General features: G+C 45.9%; 1 protein-coding gene across 1 annotated transcript in view; it reads left to right on the top strand.

Annotated features, from left to right (window-relative positions):
- The first annotated feature begins 1,392 nt into the window (after positions 1-1,392).
- The window catches only part of Pik3r1 (phosphoinositide-3-kinase regulatory subunit 1), an 86,506-nt gene continuing 66,520 nt past the window's right edge, over positions 1,393-21,378 (top strand). Inside the window, exons 1-2 of the mRNA XM_021180331.2 lie at positions 1,393-1,603; positions 11,456-12,169. Coding sequence (XP_021035990.1) covers positions 11,836-12,169 — 334 coding nt within the window. The 5' untranslated portion in view covers positions 1,393-1,603; positions 11,456-11,835. The remainder of the gene's footprint in view (positions 1,604-11,455; positions 12,170-21,378) is intronic.

Genomic DNA, 21,378 nt, shown 5'->3' with positions numbered 1-21,378 from the left:
ACTGGGGCATATAAAGTTTGCAATACCAAAGGGCCTCTCTTCCCAGTGATGGCCGACGAGGCCATCTTCTGGGTAGGCAAATTCTTAAATGTGATGTGGGTAGCAGCCTGCTTTTGTCTTTATTAGATACCGAGAGTAACAGAAACATTAGTAACTGAATTGTGTACTGAGATCTATTCTTTTAGAATGGGCGTCACCTTTAAACGTGACTGCATTTGTTTAACATAAACTGTGAATTTCATTTTTTCCCTCTGTTTCCAAAACTCACAGTAATACACTACCAAATTTAGAATTTGACAACAGACTAAGTACTTGGTTAAGAAAAAGCATATTGTTGCCAGAATAGCTGCAAAAGGGATCTTTGGGGCAAGAAGGGTGGGTGGCTACAGGTTCCTGAACTACAAAATAAGACATATTTTGGGAGCAAAAATTTAAAAGTCCATGAGTTCTTGAACGTTTTTATGAAGACAAAACACGGGCTATCATCCTTTCTTATCTGGGAAGGCTGAGCCAATATCACTTTTTTCTTGAGCAGCTTCCGTAGTGGTTTCTACTCCAAGGATCTACATTTTTACATCTAACAAACCATAGACTTCATTTGAGTTTCTCCAGCCTATCAGAAGCGTTAGAAGGCGGTGGAATGGCTGAATGACCTACATAGGCTCTGCCTTGCAAGGACTGCCAGAGATCACCCGGTATGCGCCCTCCTCACAGAACTCTCCTTTTCCTCTAGATCCCGCCTTGGTTCCTGGAGGCAGCCGTGCCAGGCTTTTGCAGGCGGCGGGCACTCGTTGCTCCAGCTCACCCTTTCACCCCTCCTTCACCCCGGGAGTGCCACGCCGGGTGGCGCGGTTTTTTCTGACCACTAGGGAAGCTGGGCAGGCAAGGCCAGGAATTACAGGGCCTCCCCGCTTTGGCGAGCCCTCGCATCTGCATCCTCCTGAACCCAGCCACTGTCCTGAAGCTCTAGTGGATTCGAAAGAGGCAGGGTCTCGCAGGCAGCCGGCTGGGCTTCAGGGAGATCTGAACTTATTTCCCACCCCCCACCCCCATCCCCATTTGAACTCCCTGCTTCGGGCTTGGGTGACGCCCCACAGGCGAGCCAGCCCCAAGCACGCAGAGTTAGAGCGCTCCGTAGCGGAGGGCGCGCGCCGTCCAGTCGCCCGGGGCATCCCCGAGCCGGGGGGCGGAGGCGAGGGCAGCGAGGGGTGCGGGGTAGGGTCGGCAGCACGGAGCGTAGCTCCTGGACCCTGGTAGCCCGCCCGGAGACTGGCAGAGGCGGAGGGCGCGGCTCGGGCGCTGGGGGGCGGGATCTCGGGCGTTGATTGGTGTGTATCTGGGGGCGGGGCGCAGGGGCGGGCCCGGGGTGGGGCTGGCGCCAGGCGCTGGAGCTGCGCCGCTCAGGGCGAGGAGTAGCTAGCAGCTGGAGCCGAGTTGGAGGAAGCAGCGGCAACGGCAGCGGTGAGGACGGCTGTGCAGCCAAGGAACCGGGACAGCGAAGCGACGGCAGGTCGCAGCTGGATCGCAGGAGCCTGGAAGCTGGGAGCTTCAGAGGCCGCTGAAGCCCAGGCTGGGCAGAGGAAGGAAGCGAGCCGACCCGGAGGTAGGCGGCGGCGGCGGTGGCGGCGGGTCCCGGTGTGCCCGGGAGGGGGAAGCGGTACGAACGCGCACGGCCGCTGCTCTTCCTGTCACCGGCAGCCACTTCTGCTGCCGAGCCACTCAAGGGGAAGCGAGCAGGCTGCCAGCTCCTAGTCGCCAGCATCTCTCGGCCACTTGGAAGCCTTCTCCGGCCAGTGACCAGCCTGTTTGGTCGCAGCCACCTCCTGCTCTCATTTCCTTCGTGCCACCCCGGGCGGGCTGTGCTCGTTGCCGGGCGCGTTCGGTCCTGGAGTTGCCAGCGGTCACCGGCTCCCCTCCTCCGTCACCTCACGCTTCCGAGGGTCCCCGATCGCCCTGCAGCTTTCCGAAGCCGGGAGCGCGCGAGGAGAGTGCCTGGATCGCTGCCTTTGCGTTAGCGCGGCGTACCCTCCAGGCCCGGAGCCCCAGCCGGGGTCTCCGGCCAGGCTGGGCCATGGTGGTCCCCGGAGCTCGCCCCCAGCCCCCGCCCTCCGAAGTTTGCCTCCCTCCTCTTCCGGGGTGGGGGAAGTGCTCCTCCGGGCGGTCGGTGGCTGGGGCTCTAGCTCAGCGTCTGGCGCCCGCCGGGCTTGGGCAGGTTGCTGGAGGCATAATGAGTGGGATCCTGGCACCGCCCGGAAATCCAGCTTTTCCTAACGCGGGGCGACCCTGGAAGGACCTGCCTAGCACTAAGCTGCCGGCCAGGGAGAACCGACCCGCGTGCAAGCCGGAGCTAAAATATCTGGGGGAATTGTCTGCAAGCTACTTCCTTCCCAAAGGCAGAAACTGCCCGGCAGATCACGAGACAAAGAGAATAGAAACGCTCTGACCAGGCACGCATGTACAGAAATGCATTTTAGTAACCAGCTTTCGCGCACAATAACGCAAGGGTGTGAGCGGAGTGGCTGTGACATGTTGAATGCTGTGTGCCGGCACTGGATTCAGGGGAATTCTGCTCCTGGCGCTAGTAATACCGGAAAGGTCTTACTTCCACCGTTAATTCTTGAAGAAGCTGCAGGCTCTATTGCTGTACTGGTGTGAATTTATGCTTTATTTAGGGGTTTCATGATTTTAGGACTTAATTTCTCCCCCTTTCTTTTCCTGTCTTTTTCCTCTTTGTCAGACAGTGTGAAATAGGAAAGGATGAAGCAGTTCCGGGTTTTAAGTATAGCATGAGATTGTCATTTCAGTGAGATCAAGTTTCAAGTTTTAGGTGGTAGGGTTACTCACAAAGCTGGTTGACCTAGGCTCCTTGTGCAAGCCTCTCTTAATATTTCATTAGCTTGTGTTCCGTGTTGGGCACTTGAAAGATAGTAAATTATGAGCTAAGAAAGCTTGTAGTAGGCAGATGGGTTTATTTCTGCCTTAGAGCAGATTGATTGCTAAAGTAGATATCATTAGGACTTCAGGGCCTTCTGCACAGGTGAGCCGCCCATGCATCGTTTGTCACTGAGCAGGGAACCAGCACCCCAAGAGCCTTTTTTTTTTTTTTTTCATTTTCTTTTTTTGACAGTTGCACTCAAGCAGACCATTTTCTGAAGCACACAAGTTGCTTAAACTTTGGAAAACATGTGCTTTTTGCTTATTACAAAGAAAATGATCCTGGTTTTTCTTGTGCCTCTTGTGGTTCAAAGGCAGGTTTAAATGGGGGAAGCTCCTTGCCTGGCAGGAGTTCTGTGCCACGCCACTGCTGGCTGCCTTCCTCTAAGTGCCTGTTGCAGGCCACGCCACTTTTCCATAGCAGTCTGTCAGCTTTTACGATTTGAAGAAAGTTGGATGCAGCTGATAACTGGCTCTCAGACTGTTGTGGGAGTTTGCTTTTAACTTTCATCTTGCACCGAGACCTGTTTCTAGTTGCATAACAGAACTCTGCCATGTGCACATTTTTATCTGTCATTTTATTTGCATTTTTATGATAGCATTCTGCTTTTTCACATCTGGGATGCACTGCAGTCATGTAAAAAGAAGGATTTCACTGCCCACTGACTCCATTTATTGTTTTCTTTAGCTCTCTGTGTGTGTGTGTCTTTGGTACATTGCTAGTATGAAGTTAGATTGGGAAAACTGAGCAATTGAACACATAGAAATATGCATTTTGGCTGCTGATGGTGGGTGGTGTGAATGCATCTTTTGGAACTAATTACACCTAACCTGATCAGTGCACCCCCTGCCCTTTTGTTCTTTTATTAAGTATATATTAATTGTATACAACAGTGAGGTTTTGGGGGGACATTTTTCTACATGCGTGTACCATAGTTTGTTCATATTCCTTAGCCTTTTCTTGCCTCTTTCCCTCTCAGGCTAATCTCTCAAAAGGCTTTGAATCTCAAGTTCAAGTTTATTCAACCTCCACAGACTTAGTCCCCTTAAAAACAGTGGCTTTTTCCTTTCAACTGTTTCCGAGACCACCATAGAACTTGAAGTTTGTTGTGTTGATGGACATTTCTTCTCTGCCCCTCTTTCTCCTAAGTAGTTCAGCGAAGTGTTGTAAAAGGCATTTACTTTGAGAAAATTATCCACATACTTGTTAAAGTAGGAGGAATTCTGGTCCAGCTTTTATTGTGTTTGCATTTTTTGACTTGCAAAATGTGTTTTATTAGATAAAGAGATAGTGAATGAGTCACCTAGGAAAATAGTCCCATGGGCAAGTCGTCTGTACAAGCTGAGCTAATGTTTGCATGTGCGCTTTAACTTTGAATCTCTCATGAATAAGGTGTACACATGCAGAAGGAATTAGCTCCTATCAGTCTATTAGGCACATTACAGAGGTCAAGCAAAGCACAAAGCCCTTTTCATGATGTAGGCAGGAGATGAAGCGTCCTGGGGAAGCTTGGAAACCAGAAAGTCACCTGTCAGTCCAAGGGGCTATTTGTTGTATGTGTGAGTCTCATGCAGTCCACCCTGGCCTTGAACTCTTAATGTAGCAGAACTTGACTTTGTACTCTGGAGTGGTTCACCTCTACCTCCCAAGCCCTGGGATTACAAACTTGTGCCACCAAACTCAACTGTCAGGTTTTATTTTTATTTTTTTTTTAAACTGTAAATTACATCATTTTTATTTTTTTATTTATTTTTAAAAAAAAAAACATCGGTTGTGATTAACTTTTAAGCACGCATATTTTATTGCAGTTTTTAAAGTCTCCTTTGACTCCTCTCTAATGGGATATTTGTGTGTGTTTGGGTCATGGTTTTGCCAATACTCTTAATGAAATCACTTGCCTAAAGTACTGGCAATTAAGGCCGTTTCTTGTATACTAAGCCAAATGAACTGAAAGATAGAGGGTGTAAAAACTTATAGCTTGTCTGTCTGGCTCATGCTCCCCCCCCCTCCCCGCCCCCCACCTCCCATTTTCTGGAGAAATGTGCACCGAGTACAAGCTTATTAAAGAAAAAAAAATCATACAAACAGCACTTTGTTCTGCCACTATTGTATACCTTAAAGTAAATCAAATATATACCCATAAGCACCTGTAGTCAAAACAGTTCTCAGCTTAATGGTCACCTGGGGGAGAATTGAAATCATAGGAGCCTGGCCAAAGGGTCAGGAGGCTCTGCCAGTGGGTGTTGTGAGGAGTGACAGGCGCGGTGTCTGGCCAGCGGTTCAGCCTTTGCCCCTTTCCTTCTTCCTGGAATACCTCTGTAGTCCTGACAAACTGGGCTTATCCCAGGAGGACCCAGCTGCCTTCATTCTCTGGGGGCATTGTGTGACTGTGTTCAGTTTTTCCTCTTTGAGGGAGAAGCCATGAAACTCAACTAGATAGCAGTGTCGGGACTCCCACCTTGTGCCCTGCCACCAGTCACAATTCTGTCCCCCTCCCACATACGCCCCCTGACCTCCCCTGGGCCACCTTCCACCTTGGGTCTGGAGAGAGAATTACTTGGGCTAAGTCCACAGGCAGGCTCTATCTGACTCTATTTACAGCGGGAGTTTTATTTTAGGTAGCTTCAGGCTTCTTTTAGAACTGCTCGCAGCACTGAAAGGGAGCGCAAGAGAAAATTCCTGGCACCTGTCTGTTTCTGTTTTAAATCTGCATTGTGCAAACAGCAGTGACATTCAATGCCGATATTGCTAGCAGTCCTATTGTTACCAAGAGCAGAACAAGAGTGCTGTAACTGCAGTTGACTGTCACTTCAGGCACGCCTTTTAGCTTTGCTTGTTTTCTCATCTGCAAAATGGGGCCGAGAATGACGCTAGAGCGGTTGTAAGGGTTCACGTCAAATTCCCCAGAATTGTGTGTGGACTGAGAAGCGCGGTGCTACATGCTTTTGTGAGTGTAATTGCCTTTAACCCTCATAATGACCTGGGAAGGTATAGGTCTGCTTCCATCGGCCTCATTATGATGATGGAGGGAGGAGCTTTCCTATAGTTACATATCTAGGCATGGACCAGGGCAGCCGCTGTTAGCTGTAACTCATAATTCACCCTTCCGGCCATGAATTTAAAGTACTGCAGTTGCTTCCTCACCAGAAGCAGTGCTTTCAGGCCTCTCCCTCAGTTCACACCTCCCATGGCTCCCCTTCAGTCCCTCTCCACTGTAGTCATGCAGGGAACCAGCACACTGCCCTCTTCTGGGTGGTGGGGATCTCTTCCTGAGCCCATAAATAACATGGCTCTTAGTCCTAGCTGTCTCCATCATGGCCCTCTCAGTCCAGAAGGGCTGCTGGGGGTGGGCTGGGGTAGCTCTCTCCACTCCTCTTCTTGGTGTGCTCAGGGACACCCAGTACTGTAACTGCTTTGCAGTCCGTCTCTTAACTGTGTCACCTGGGTGTGTACTCACTAGCCCCATAGGGTTTGCAGGCAGGAATTACAGCCTCCACACCCTACTTACCCACACTGGCTATCCAGCCCGAAGTGTGTGTGGCAGCAGGCAGCACATTTGGCTTAGCTTGTTGGTTTGGAAATGAATCGAGATATTAGATGCCTGTGACATTGGGCCCATCTTTTCCGTCCTTCTTTACCTGAGGTTACTTGGTGTCTCCACCACTCTGTACACAAACATAGGCTGTTTGCTAGGATCGGTGTCATAGTTCGCAACTTCCGGGATTTTGAAAGGTAGACAGATTTTCAACTAATGATTCTTGTTTTATAAAAGACTGTATAAGTTGAGGTGGGACGTTTGTGCAAGGTTCTGAGCTATCCCATTAGCTGGGGAAGGATTACACATGGTGGTGTGGGCTGCCCACCCCAGAGTCGTCTTTGTCTTAACTATAGTCACTTTTGTTGCTGCCCCCCCCCCTTGTCTGACCACTAATTTTATCACAGTATGGCAATGCACAAGTAGATAAATATCATCTTGATTTTTTTTTTTAGTGCAACTTGAAGATATAACCATTATTTCTGCATCCCAATCAGGTTTTTCCAAATCCTGTCCTTTGTAAAAGGTGGACAGAGTAAGGCAGCAGAGCTGGAGGGCCTTTCAGAGAGTCTGTTTGGCTCTTTTCCTTCAGGCCTGCAGGTTAGAAGATTAAAAAAAATAAAGAACCTATTTTCAATCCATTGTCCATTAAATAGTCATGGCTTTATATTTGTCAAGCATCAGAAACAATTTTATTTGAGTAGATGAGAATTTCTCAGTATGTTTACCAGAGAAAGAAAATCAACTTTCAGTGAGTAGTGGGCTTGTAGACAGGTTAAAAAACTGGGGCAAAATAAGTCCTCTTAAGGGAATGATGGACAGTTGCACACGATTTTGCATAAAAACAAGTTTTGTAATTTCTTCACAGAAATCCATTAATGCTTTTTGTTGGTGGGGGAGGGGAGCATACCATATTCTATTATCTTAGAGCTTATAGCATAAAATCGTCTAGGTTATCTGAAAGTAATAGTTTGTTGATGATGACATAGCTGATAATCTTAACTCTGTGACTCTGGGTGGGCAGGTGTTTGTATCTAAAGAGAATGGGAGGCATGATTTAATGAAAGGGGAAACATCTGTCAAAACTCCAAATTGACTTCAGAAGAGTCACACGGGCACTTCCACATGCTTCAGGCTGCCAGGTGTTCTGGAGTCCTGGGGACAATTTGAGGAAGAGCTTGCCAGTCCTCTAGATGTGACACTCCTCATGACTCTGGATAGAGGCTTCACTTATCTCCCCAGGGAGGAGCTAAGTTGTTAGGAATTGTGTAATGGGAGGCTCAGGAGAGTGACACAGGCAGAGAGGCCAAGAGGGATACAGGTGGCAGGAGCTAAGTTTGTAGGACACAGAAGGGCAGGATTCCAGAAGCGATTTGCTCAGGGTCCCTTTATTCACTGATTTATTGGCTTCTTAGGTAAGGTTTGATTTTAATGAAGTGCTTTGGAGAAGCACATTTGCATGGTTTAGGTGCCCGGTCCTGCACTTGGCAGGCATGCTGCCCAGTTATTATTATGGCTTCTTTTTGTGCAGGTATGTGGGAGCCAGACCCACTCACCCCTGTGGCTGCTGTGAAGGCAGACCCACAAAATTCTCATGGGGCCAGTGTAGGCAGGACACTGCATTGTTGATATTGCTTCTGTGGGTAAGCTGCATCTTACACCCATGACAATGTAAACCCAAGGAGTCCAGAAGTAAGTTATGGTGGTGTTAAAAGGGGCTGGAACTGAGTTTAAATTCTACCTCAGGTGCCGAGTGTAGTCATGTTGGAGATACTTAGCTCTGACTTCTTGTTGAGTGAGAATGTCTGTAGTACCCTGGTTATCTTGGGTTGGTGGAGACACAGCTCCCAGTAGAGTGTCATGTGATAGCTGTGATAACAGCCTCATTTAAATGGGTATGGCAGGCTAGAGAAAGTGTGCAGGGTGTGCAGGGTGCAGGCAGAGAGGAGGGCTTGCCCCCTCAGCCCAGCCCAGGTCTCCCTGAGCACCCCAGGATCAAGTCCCCACCCAAATAAATGACTTGTCTGAGCTCTCTCAATTTTTACTGCACTTCACCTACACTGCGTCGTTCCTCACCTTGACTGCTAACCTTAACCTTAACCTGCATTGATCTTCCTGGCCATGTTTGGGGCATCTCAGAAGCAGACATGCTCTCCTTGCAATCCCTGAGTCATAAGAGATCTGGGCTTTCTTTATGAGACTGAGACCCAGAGTCCTGCAGAGGTCTTAAGATTCTTCTGATAGTGGCCTTGGCAGAGCTTTTTTCTGAAGCCTCAAGGTCTTCTAGGGCCGGGGATTGTTTTCTCTAGAATCCAGACTCCCAACAGCTATCAGACTCCTCCCAAGTTTCACCCCCTGTGCAGACTTAGCCCCAGGCACACTCAATAGGATCTCAGGTTTAGAAAGCCCTTAAAAGGCGGAGAGCAGGTTCTGTGTATCCTGTGTGGAATGTGCCTAGCTATATTGTTGTGCTGTGCGCTGGGGTTTGTTACTTGGTTGCTGGGGGCTGGAGGCCTTGCATTTCCTGTTCTACCGAGAATCCCACCAAACTGGTCTTCTGGGTGGTTGAGATTGAGGAAGTGCTAGGCACCAGCTGGCAGAAAGATATCCACCCGGGCTACTGATTTAGGGCTTTCCCCCTCCCCCAAAGACACACATTGCCAGGAAAAGCTAACAAAAATTTCAGGGCAGATTTGAAGGAATTAAATTATTCTTAGGCATATTGCCTGGTTTCCAAGCATTTAGGGATATGTAAATTTTCATGTTCTTTGGAGCTCTGTGTCTCTTTTGTACGGAGCACATTAGTACAAAAAAAAAAGATTTGCTAGTTCTACATTTTTGTGTGAATTTATGCAATGAATATTTAATTTGATTCTGGATCTTTCAAAGGAGAGGCCTTCTTCAAACGTAATATAGCTTATTTTTCTCATATGCTCCACTGGCTGCATTATTTTTTCCCCCCTCTGATGCCTGAAATGCAGAGAAGAGTACGACCCCAGATTAATATTCCTGCTCCTCAAAGATTTCCAGTGTTTGTTTTTACTTCCTTTGAATATGCAGCCCTCTTTAGAGTGTTATTGTCTAACAGTAAGAGGCTTTAGCCATGTGAAGTTGAATACTTTACACTTCTGAATGCCAACCGAACAATTAATCTGTGATTAGATTTTGCTTCTTAAGATGCCTACCCCGACGAGTGCCCGGAGAACTCAGCCTCTCAGCCTCTCAAGTGCTGTGCGCACTCTGTGGACTTAGAAAAGTCCCTTTGATGGGGCACCCTGAGATCGCTCGGCTGTTTTTTTTTTTTTTTTTTTTTTTTTTTTTTTTTTTTTTTTTTTTGAGTTGCTTCACTATACCATTGGTGAACTGGAACCTTTAGCTTGAGTTTGGCCTCTGCAGTAAAGGTAACACTGAGAAGTACAGTGGGGTGCCGCGTGCATCTCTGCTGCATGCTGTCCTGGTAGCTATCAGTGCTGACTCCCAGTTCTCTTAACTTTGGCTCACCAGTTGCTCTGCCCTCAGTTTGCTTTGGCAAATAAAAAGAAAATCCGTTTTCATTACCCTGGCCTCCGCCAAACCTGTTTTACATAGTACTTCCGTAGCAGTCAGCATGGCTACTTCCTTTTGTTTCTTAACTCAAGAAATGAAGTCTAGTTACCATCCTCATGACTGGCCTGCAAGCTTGGGATCTCAGACACTGAGGGTTCCTGCATGAGCAGAGAGGCCTGAATACTGATCAGGCAGGAATTCAGTCTCCCATGTGTGGAGTTTCTGCAAGGCTCTGACCTGGCGGGGGGTCCCCTGTGTTTACCTGATCTTTCTAGGGTTTACTTTGTATCTAAGCCTTGACTTTTCTTCTCAGTGTGATTGAACCACAATGTTTTTGTATCTGTGGATCTCTACCTCCCCCTTTCTGTCTCTGTCTCTCTTTGTGTGTGTGTTTGTGTGTACACTCGTGTGTTTTTCACATCTCACTGTAATCAGTCCCAACTTTATTTTGCAGCTACTCACAAAACCTCAGGTATACTCCTGTCTTCAGCCAGAGTTTTTGGCCCGTCCCTGGCACCCCAGCCGTGGATGCTTCTATCCCATGAGCCCATCTGTCCTCTCGGCTTTCCTTTGCCTGACATTGGTAGGGAATTCCCAGGCACATGATGCTCCTGCTTCTTCCAGAGAGTGTTCTTCACCTTCCACAGTGTCTCCCTTCCTACTGTCCTACTGTGGTATGCACCTTTATAGACCTGCTGCTGCTGCCTCTCTAGTCTCTGTCCTCTCCTTTCTCAGGAGCCCTTACCACCATTCTCTCCCTGTGCCTGTCCCCCCTGGGCATTGAGGTCAGACTGGGATTCCGCTAGTGCAGCTTCTCCACAGCGCCCATGCCGTTGTTCACTTACATGTGGGGACTTGCATTTCCTGTTGGTGTACATTTCAGGTGGCCCTCTTGTCTTCCCACCCCAGGTTCACTGTTTCCTCTTTGTCTTCTGATGGATGGATGAGACTGCCTGTGCTTCTTTCTATCCTATGACATTTGCTTGGTCTCGTCTGTACGCAGGATCATGCCACACATTCCATTCTGTTTGCAGATTCTTGCAATTTGATGTGCTCTCTCTCTCTCTCTCTCTCTCTCTCTCTCCCCCTTCCCCCCCTCCCTCTCTCTCTCTCTCACACACACACTTGAACCCCATGGCAATCTGTGTCAGCGTCTATTGTGGCATCTACCTAATGTTTTGGTTCCTTGTGTACTAGCCTTATCTCCGGGACATTGCCACATACTAGCACTTCTACCCCTGTCCCGCCCAGTGTTCTTAGAAGGCAGGGACTGTCTTACTAATTGTGGTTTTATATACTGTGTCAAGCACTAGCACACTGGCCTGTGTGTGTCGTCTGCCAGATTGATTAAGGACTTGTTGAATGGGGGGTAGAAATTCAAATCCACACAGATGGCCGAGTGTGACGTTCATTCATAAGCCTTGTTTTTGCTTTGCTAGGTGAAGCTGAGAGTGGAGCGTGGCAGTAAAATCAGACGACAGATGGACAGTGTGACAGGAACGTCAGAGAGGATTGGGCCTCGCTGCGAGAGTCAGCCTGGAGTCAAGGTGTTGACAAGTTGCTGAGAAGGACACGTGGGAGGACGGTGGCGCACAGAGGGAGAGCCCTGTCTTCAGCCACCCCGTTGATGGAGGACAGATGGACAGCAGCCGGACGGCCAGTCACCTCTTTTAAACCTTTGGATAGTGGTCCTTTGTGCTCTGCTGGACACCTGTTGGGGATTTTAGCCCATTCTCTGAACTCACTTTCCCTCAAAACGTAAACTCGGACGGCAGTGTGGGAGCCGGTTCCTCTGTGGCAGGGCACTAGAGCTGCAGACATGAGTGCAGAGGGCTACCAGTACAGAGCACTGTACGACTACAAGAAGGAGCGAGAGGAAGACATCGACCTACACCTGGGGGACATACTGACTGTGAATAAAGGCTCCTTAGTGGCACTTGGGTTCAGTGACGGCCAGGAAGCCCGGCCTGAAGAAATTGGCTGGTTAAATGGCTACAATGAAACCACTGGGGAGAGGGGAGACTTTCCAGGAACTTACGTTGAATACATTGGAAGGAAAAGAATTTCACCCCCTACTCCCAAGCCTCGGCCCCCTCGACCTCTTCCTGTTGCTCCGGGTTCTTCAAAAACTGAAGCCGACACGGAGCAGCAAGGTCAGTATGATGAGTGCCGGTTACTTAATGACCTTTTGATTCATTTCCAATTTTTATTTATTTATTTTTTAATTGCTAAGACCTTAGTCATCTTTGAGCTAGGATGGCTAGGCTTTGGGCTGAAGTCATTTTGGCAAATTGACCTGAACTGGGGTATATAGTGTATAAAAGTTTGGTCAGTCATTTCGTGCCTGGAAGTTTGCTTAAGTTTGTATAAATTGGGAGATGGTGTCTGAGAGCCCGTTTTGTGAGTACCACTAAGCTTTCTAACTGCAGTGGCCATTGAAGTAACCCCTCCAGACAATTCTTATAATTCTCCTTGCTTTGGGAAAGCAAAGGGTAGGTCTAATATAAGCCTATGTAATGTCAGTGTGGTTTGTATGGAAAAATGTAGAGTCTTAAAGTGACCACAGAACTCAGCAGAGAAGAAACCATTGTTTTTCTAACCTAGACTCGGCCTCTTGGCTTCCTCTCTAGGCTTGGAGTTAGCATAAAAGGAAAGGGGTTTCTGTTCCCACAAGGGCAGTGCAGTACCATTGTGGCAGCAATGCCTGTAGTCTGCGTGGCCTTCCTGAGAAGAAACTCGGGTTCACTGGGTACTTCTCTTAAATGGAAACCACCTCCATTCAAAGTCCTCATGCTGGAGGTAGCCCACACTTGGGCTTGGGCACAGCTGTTTCTTGGTACGTTTCTTCTCTTCAGTTTCTTGCTGCGGAGAGCTTTATGTTCAGCTTCGGTGTTGTCTGTTCTGTCAGACACTGTTGCTTACTAGTACATCTTGGGCTGCACGGGGCGATTCTGGAAGGGAATCTGATAACACAGCACCAGGCTTTCCCAGATGAAGGAGCGACTAAGAATAAAGAGGCGAGGATCTCAAGGGTGAGAGCGTCCTTTTAACACTAGGCAACAGAACTGAGAACAGACCTAAGCTACCCCCAAAGGGATATTTGGAGAACTTTACTCTATATTTAATCATAACAAATAATGCAGTTTTTAAAAGTGTACTAAGAAAAAGACATTTTTTTTTTTGCATGCAAATCAAAAAGCTTTGAATGTGTGCATGTGTTCTGGGCACATACACTAAGTAGTGTGTTTCTCTCATATTATAGTTTAGCAGACTGAAGATAAACAGGTCACTTTTTTCTCCTTCAGATAACACGTTTTCTGACCTGACTTCTCTCTTTTTTGTCGTTGCTTTGAAAGATTTACTTACTTTTATTTTATGTCTATGTGAGTGCACCTGACTGTGTATATATGCACCACAGGCATGCAGGTGCCCATATGTCAGTAGGGGGCATCGGATGCCTGGAACTGAAATTACATGAAGTTGTGAGTTACCGTGTGGGTGCTGGGTACTGCACACAGGTCTTTTGAAAGAGCAGCAAGGGCTGTAATTGTGGAACTCTCGCTGTCTCTGGCCCTTCAGCAGCCTCAGCTATTGCTGCTGCTGCTGCTTCTTCTTCTTCTTCTTCTTTGTTAAACTTAAAAACAGTTAAATAGGTTCATTTAAGAAAAAGAAAAAAATGACTTCATTGCACCCAAAATATAAAGGGTTGCAGAACCATAAAAAAAATAGCTCAGTTAAATTAGAGATGATTCATAAGGTGGGGTTGTGGGTGCCAGGTCATAATTACTGACAAAAAAGACTTTGTGAAATTGCTTCTAAACAGAGTTGCATGTGATAGCTGCCATCCGGTGGGAGTTTACTCAGCTGTCATACCCAGTCAAGGGACAGGACTAACAGGCACAGAACTTTCTTTTTTGTAAGGTGCTGCATGTTTCTTGTGTTTTCGTTCTATCACTTTTCAGCAGTGAGTTTTTTTTTTCCATTCTTTTTGGTATGTGGGAAAAGGGAAAAATAAAAATAAAAAAATTCAGTAGGATTCAAGAAGAGACCCATGATAATGTATGTGGAAATATTGGGGGAAAAGGGGGCCTGAATATAAGTGAGAGATTTGAAATAGCTGAAATATCTGGAAAAAAGTGGAAGGAGGGGTCACCAGGGGGGCATTGTACTCAACATTCATTAGCTACTCCAGAAACATTAGTCTCATAGTCTCACTGAAATGTGTTGCTTGTGACATACGTGTGAGATCAGCAGCTCCCATGTAGGTGCAGATGCAGCTTTCGTTCGCCCGAGTAAGTATTCGTTTCCAAAACTTTTGTAGTGGAAAATTGGGTGGCAGCAAGAAAAGGGGGTTCTTTTTCTTGCTTTCCTCCTCCTAGGTTACAATTTCTTCACTCTTGTCTGTTTTTTCTTTAAACTCCCTCCATTGATTGTGAACTTTTGAGTTCTTTGGTTTTCTTCTTCCCATCCATAAGTCTACTTACTCTTCAAGCCCCAAGAGCTGTGTGCATTCTCTCTTTGGGGTCCCTGGACACCGGACACCCTGTTAATGGGCAGTGGTGTAGGCAGAGGAACATTGGACCAGTATTGCATGGTAAACTTGTTTCTTTTATCCTGTTGATTCTCCTTACCCCGAGCATCCCTTCTTCATGTTTGACAGGTGGGTTTAATGCTGGGCTCACGTCATCCTTCCTCTTCTGCCTCCCAAGTACCTGTGACTACAGTTGGGTACCACAGCTCTGGCCCAAAGTAGACTCTTATGAGCGGTTCCTCCTTATGCAATAGAATCAACCTTTTTCTTTCTTTGTGCTGCACGCATTTAGAAAGAAGATTATGAAGTATAGTTATGGCCTTGGAGAAACTAGCATTTGAAGAGGGACAAAGCAGGCACTGTTACATAGCTAAGCCAGTGAGTGCCAAGTTCATAGTAAATGTCAAACAACAACAAAACGCAGTGCAACCTATGTGAACATCTGATTAAGCAACTCCTCTCAGGAGTGGCTCTACCAATACGTTTTGCATGCAGTTGTCTAGAGAACTGTACCTTGCACATTGAATAAGTTTATTTCTTGAATGATCTTGGACTGGGGGGTATCACATTCAGTAAATACAGATGGGGCGGGGGTGTCCTGCTTTGTGCTAGAAAGCAAAGCAGGAGATGAAATGAAGACATTTTTTGTTTTTTCCCCTCTTCCTTTACAGCTGTGTTCTGTTGTCTTAGCTCCAGTAATTCCTCCCTAGGTCCCTGAGTTGCTGATCCTTCTCCTCCTCTCACTGAAGCTGGCTCATGGTGCGCTGTGCTAGAGGAGGAGTCTAGGTTCCCTGTGAGCCAACTGTGGAGCGCAGTGCTCTAGCGTCTTGTCAAGTGAGTCAAAGCCTAGGCTCCTCCAGTTACAGTGCATGTGGCTGAAGTGAGCCACTTGCTCTTGTGTGTCACGTGCAGGCGCACAGGCTGAATGGCTCAGCCACCATGCCTTATTTGCTCTTTGCTTCACTCACCTGGGAGGCACCCTGTGGCTTTGCCCTTCAGCATTGCTTGCTGGGCCTCCAGACCGCTCGCTTATCTAAGGCCTCAGCCCTTGGGACAGATCGTTCTGCTGCTGGGAAAATGGGTGAAGCTGATAGGGAGTAGAAGGTGTGTCCTATCAGCAGGTGACCTGGGGCACAGATTTTATTATTGGTAGTGGCCTCCTTACCTCCTCACCCCCTTTTATGACTTTCTCTTGGCAGGAGGGCCAGTGTTCAAAAAAACGAGGCTTCCTGTTTTATTTCACATTCTTGTAACCTAGTATCCCATTCGAGCATCTTTGGAGACAACTTTTTCTTTGTTTTGTTGGACTGTGCAAGATGTATCTTCCACACGGAGACATGCATCCATGATCTGGACCCTCTGCCTTAGCTGTTGGATAAGGACATTCTGTCGTACACACAACCTTCCTTTGTTGGAGGTCTCCCATTTCCTTTCCTATACAAGGAATTGAACCACTGTAAGCAAGGAACGTCTGTAGGGATGAGAAAGGCAAACCCACTCTTCTTGTGCAGGAGATGTCCATGGCGCTCCTTTCAGCAGTGTGAACACATTGTGATCCTCCCGTTGAAGTTCAGCTGTAGCTGGCTATTTAATCTTGTGAGCTGCTGACCAAGAGAGTTTCTGTAAAGCAGCAACACCTGCCAACCCGAGGGGCCGCTTGGGCACCCACGTTTACATAAACTTCAGGCATGCCTTATGCACCCATGACCCTGAGGACTCCTGACAGCCGGTCCCAGCTGGTTTTACAATATAAAACAAAACGCAGACATTGGCTCGAACTGTTCTACATTTTGATCCAAATCCCTTCTAAACACAAGAAGAAAAGAGCCTGCGCCCTGTGTCTGTTTTCCTGGTCTCCCCAGGCATGCTATCTTTATATTTTTTCACACCCTAGCTTTTGAGTGTCCCTGCATGCTTGTTACTCCTCATCTGGAAAGCGAGGCTGCAATAAATCACGTAAATCGGCTGCGCCACACAGAGGTCACAGAAGCTAGAGAGAGACCTGTTCCCAAATTACACACCTTGGTGGGGTGCCATGGTCTCAATGCGTGAGTCTCTGTAGGAGACAATAGACCAAGATGTATTCCTGTTTGTGGGAATTCTGTTTGCAAATATGCCTTTTCTTACCGCTCTCCACCTCCTCTCCTCCTTTCAAGGGAAGCTTTGCCAGGAAGCTGGAGGGCTGTCTCACCATCTGACTTTGGGTAGCATTCACCTGTTCTGCATCCTGTAATCATGGCTCTCTGTAGAGAAATCAGAACAAGGTGCGGGACCCATGATGGGAGGGTTCTTAAACCTCCACTCTCTGCTTCTAGGTAGCCAGAAAAAGCTTGAATGTTTGCCTTCCATGTTTTCCTAGGAAACAACATGTATTTCTGAAAGATGATTAGTGTAATCGACTCATCACAATTGTTGTTGTTTTTGTAGTTATTTTAGTGGCCATGGTGATAGCACTGTACTGAGAATCAAACCCAGGACCTTGTGCATGTGAAGCAAGTGCTAGGCACCTAGCCCACATATGTAGCTCTTTTTATGTTTGGTGTTTTGAGATACAATTTCGCCATGTAACGAATGGCCTGGCCTGGAACTCACTGAAGAGACCAGTGTGGTTTTTGAAGTCTCAGGGATCTGTCTTCCTCTGCCATGGGAGTGCCAGTATTAAAAGGAAAGAAAGGAATTCCAGAGAACAATCTGCATAGCCATTTGTAAAAGGCAATCCAGAAGAAGAGAAAGGACTGTCTCTCCTTCACTCCCTTTCAGCCCTCTTCTGAAAGCAACCTTTAGGAACTGACAGAGCCCTCTGGCTACTGAGTCAAGGCTGCCTTGGGCTACTCGGAAATGAGACACACCACCTTCTCCTGGGTATTACTCATAGGGAAAGACCAGAGCTATTTACAGGACTTTACAGGACAGAGCTTCTTTACAGCCAAGGCGGGCAGCTTGGTTTCCTCCGTTTCCTTTCGTTCTGGATTTATTTCTATCTTTTTATTATAGATATAGTTCTGCGGGTACGTGCCAGTGACCTCGAAGTTCCCTGTAGGTGGAGTTATAGATGGCTGTGAGCTGCCTGCCATGGGTCCTGGGAACTGAACTCTGGTCCTCTGAAGGAGCAGTACATGCTCTTAATCATTGAGTCATCTCTCTAGCTCCACATTTTATTTTTCCCTTAGGTGAAATGCAGTAACCCCTGGCTGGCGCTTGGTTACCAGAGGTCAACAGAGATCTGAAAATATTACTGTACAACTAGGCATTTGTGGAAGAGAGAGGCAGAGACCATATTTCCATGATATATTTTTTTTACTACAGTATATTGTGATTATTTATGTATTAATTGTTTATACACCATGCTCCTATCACAGATGTGTATGTATAGGAAGAAAATGGAATATATAGAGAATGATACTGTTTGTGTATTTAGGTGCCTACTAAGGGTCTTAGAACTACTGTATTCCAGTATATTCTATGTTAAATTTTTTGATATAGCATTTTGGGGTGTGTGTGTGTGTATGTGTGTGTGTTTGTTTGCAAAGTGTGTGAATGACCACAGGCCTTACCTGTTCAGTGTGAATGAAGCCACATCCCTTCAAACAAGTTATTTAAGCCACAATCTCAGTTTTCTAACGATTGAATTGACGTTATTTCCCTAAGTTTTCTTTGTCATAAAGATAAAGCTCCGTGGACTATAACTTTAGTCGAGAGTCTTTGGTCAGCTTGGTGTCTAGTCTGGTTTCTAGGTGGATGTATGTATCTTTGTCCAAAAGGGATTAGTAAACATGTCTTCAGTACAGTCAGACTTGGGAAAATAAACATTAGAAAATTTGAAAGTCAACAACACATGGTGCCTTGCATCTGCTAAGTTGTATCCCAAAAGGAGAAAATTTTGTACCTGTGGCAAATTTGCATGCCAAGTGTGTCATGTCATTTGCATATTCATATTTTAGTTAGTAACGAACAAACAGAAAGTAAATGTTAGCTGTGCAGCTGGCTGTTGTTTCTAGGTCTATGTATATTTTTTTGTTGCTGACAGATTGCCATAGGAAAAGATGTAAAATGGGCAGAAGCCCGAGATGGGGGTAGGGGTGGGGTCACTTGGTATGGTAGCTGGACATAAGGAACAACACTGTTTCATACGCTGTACTGAATGCTTTCATGTCTTAGTTTAATTTATACTATTTAATATCAAGGCAAGCTTCAGGCTTTTAATAAAACAAATCTAAATAGAGTCTAACAAAATGAAGTAAAAATTGCTTTTATTCCAGTAACTACTATCCAGTTTCCCTCAATTTAACAAAATATAGTATTAGAATACTTTATAAAGGTTTTTAGTTTGTTTGTTTGGGTTTTTTGGTTTTGTTTGTTTGTTTGTTTGTTTTTTGGTTTTGTTTTGTTTTGGCTTTTGAGACAAAGTTTTTCTGTGTAGCCCTCCTGTCCTGGAACTCACTTTGCCAACTTGGAACTCACTTTCTTGACTAGGCTGACCTTGAACTCAGAGATCTTCTTGCCTCTGCCACCAGAGTGCTGGGATTAGAGGAGTGAGCTACCACTTACAAAGTATTTCTATTTATCATTATTTATCTATGAAGTATCCTTACTTATCCTTATTCTACTACTGTAGCAGTATAAACAGTGTTAAGGAGCAATCTTGTAACTAAACGTCAAATTCAATGTACATTGTTAAAATGCAACTTTGTATTAGAAAGAGAAACAAGTGACAGAACCTTCCACTTTCTCCTGGTGGCGCTATGCCACTGCCACCACATCGCCTGGGCGTCATTTTAAGGAATACTTTCTCTTCACTTTGCTTAGAGATAGATGTTGGCAATCTTGATTCATCCATCTTACCTGTTCTCAGCTATTGGCATGCATTATTCAAGGCCTAGATCATTCTGTCCTGCCACAGTTTGATGCATATTGAAGTTATTGTAGAAGACTTCCTGTAATTTGTTGATCAACTCTGATATCCAGAAAGGAATATTGGCATGCTTGAAATATCAGTTCTTTCTGATATGCTATTTAGGCCTGAAACTGCCTTGCCTCTCCAAATATTCCCTAACCACTTTAATACCAGTAAACACGAATTGTAAAATGAACAGTTCAACATTGGCTCTGTTTTTGTTTCAACCTCTGAATTTCTACTGCTAAGAACTGTTGGAGAACTAACTCCCCTAACCCCCAACGATAAGTTCTTTCCCCTCCAATAGTCCAGCAGCACTACCCTGAATGCCTGGATGTGGAGAACAGAGAGTTTATGTGAAGGACTGACTTAGGATCTGCTCAGGAGCTACTGGCAATTATAGGAACCATTACTAATAAAGTGTCCAGTTGGTACTTTTTTGCCAATCTGTAGGATACACTTTCTTAAGACGTAGTTCACCATGGTGTAACAATTGCTGTCCATTCATTGGTGGGCACTTGGCAGTTGCTGACTCTTCAAGGTTCGTGAGCAAATGAAATGGTGTGTGGAATGCCTTCTCACCCTGTGCTGCCTCTAGAGTCGTCCTTGTCCTAAGGATTTCGTGGAAACCTGAATTACAGTCTCCAGGATCGGTAAAGGCTGATAGTCATAATGTGTTCCTTTGGATTCTGAGGTTTTGCTTATTCAGACTTCACATCTGTTAAAGAGGTAACATTTTCATATTAGGCAGGACTATCCTGAACCTAGTTCCTGTCTTTTATGGACATTATCTTGGTTGAGCTTTCTGCTCAACAGGAAAACGCCTAATACTGGTCTCAGCAAAAAGAAGCTATCTTATTTGATTTGATAAAATGCAATTTTCAAAATTATTTAAAGGTGCAGAGAAGGTACTATTTTTTGATATTAGGTATAGCATGAGATGTGAACTTTGAAGCTATTGTGACTGCATTCAGCGCTGCTGGCTTTAATTCTACTACAGTTTTTAAAAATGGCATCTTTTGTTTTCTGGTGCTGGGACATGAACTGAGAGCCTTGCGGATGCTAAGCAGACACTTCACTCCAATGTGCTCCACCCCAACCCTTTGATGTATATTTTAATTAAATGTACGAAGATTGCTTCTTCACTAAACAATCCATTTGAACTTTTGCTATCTCTTGCTCATCTCTGTCCTAACTATAACCACATAGGTGGGTATTTGTGTCACTGTTAAACTTGATACGTATGATTATTTTTAAATATAACATTTAAACTTTATGTGCTCGTATAGTATGCACAGTTTTAAAGCATTTTCCATCAATAACAAGCTTCACTAGGTTATTTATTTATTTATTTATTTGGCCCTCAAAGTTCATTTTCTTTTTTTTTTTCTTTTTTTCTTTTAATTAGGTATTTTCTTCATTTACATTTCCAATGCTACCCCAAAAGTCCCCCATACCCTTCCCTCCCACTCCTCTACCTCCCCCCCTCCCACTACTTGGCCCTGGTGTTCCTCTGTACTGGGGCATATAAAGTTTGCAAGACCAAGGGGCCTCTCTTCCCAATGATGGCCGACTAGGCCATCCTCTTCTACATATGCAGCTAGAGACACGAGCTCCGGGGTACTGGTTAGTTCGTATTGTTGTTCCACCTATAGGGTTGCAGACCCCTTTAGCTCCTTGGGTACTTTCTCTTGCTTCTCCATTGGGGGCCCTGTGATCCATCCAATAGCTGACTGTGAGCATCCACTTCAGTGTTTGCTAGGTCTCGGCATAGCCTCACAAGAGACAGCTATATCAGGGTCCTTTCAGCAAAATCTTGCTAGTGTGTGGATTGGTGTCAGCATTTGGAGGCTGATTATGGGATGGATCCCTGGGTATGGCAGTCTCTAGATGGTCCATCCTTTCATCTCAGCTCCAAACTTTATCTCTGTAACTCC

This window comes from Mus caroli, chromosome 13, assembly GCF_900094665.2.
Source record: "Mus caroli chromosome 13, CAROLI_EIJ_v1.1, whole genome shotgun sequence".
In the NCBI taxonomy this organism is placed as follows: Eukaryota; Metazoa; Chordata; class Mammalia; order Rodentia; family Muridae; genus Mus; species Mus caroli.
This window is presented reverse-complemented; position numbering and strand designations above follow the sequence as displayed.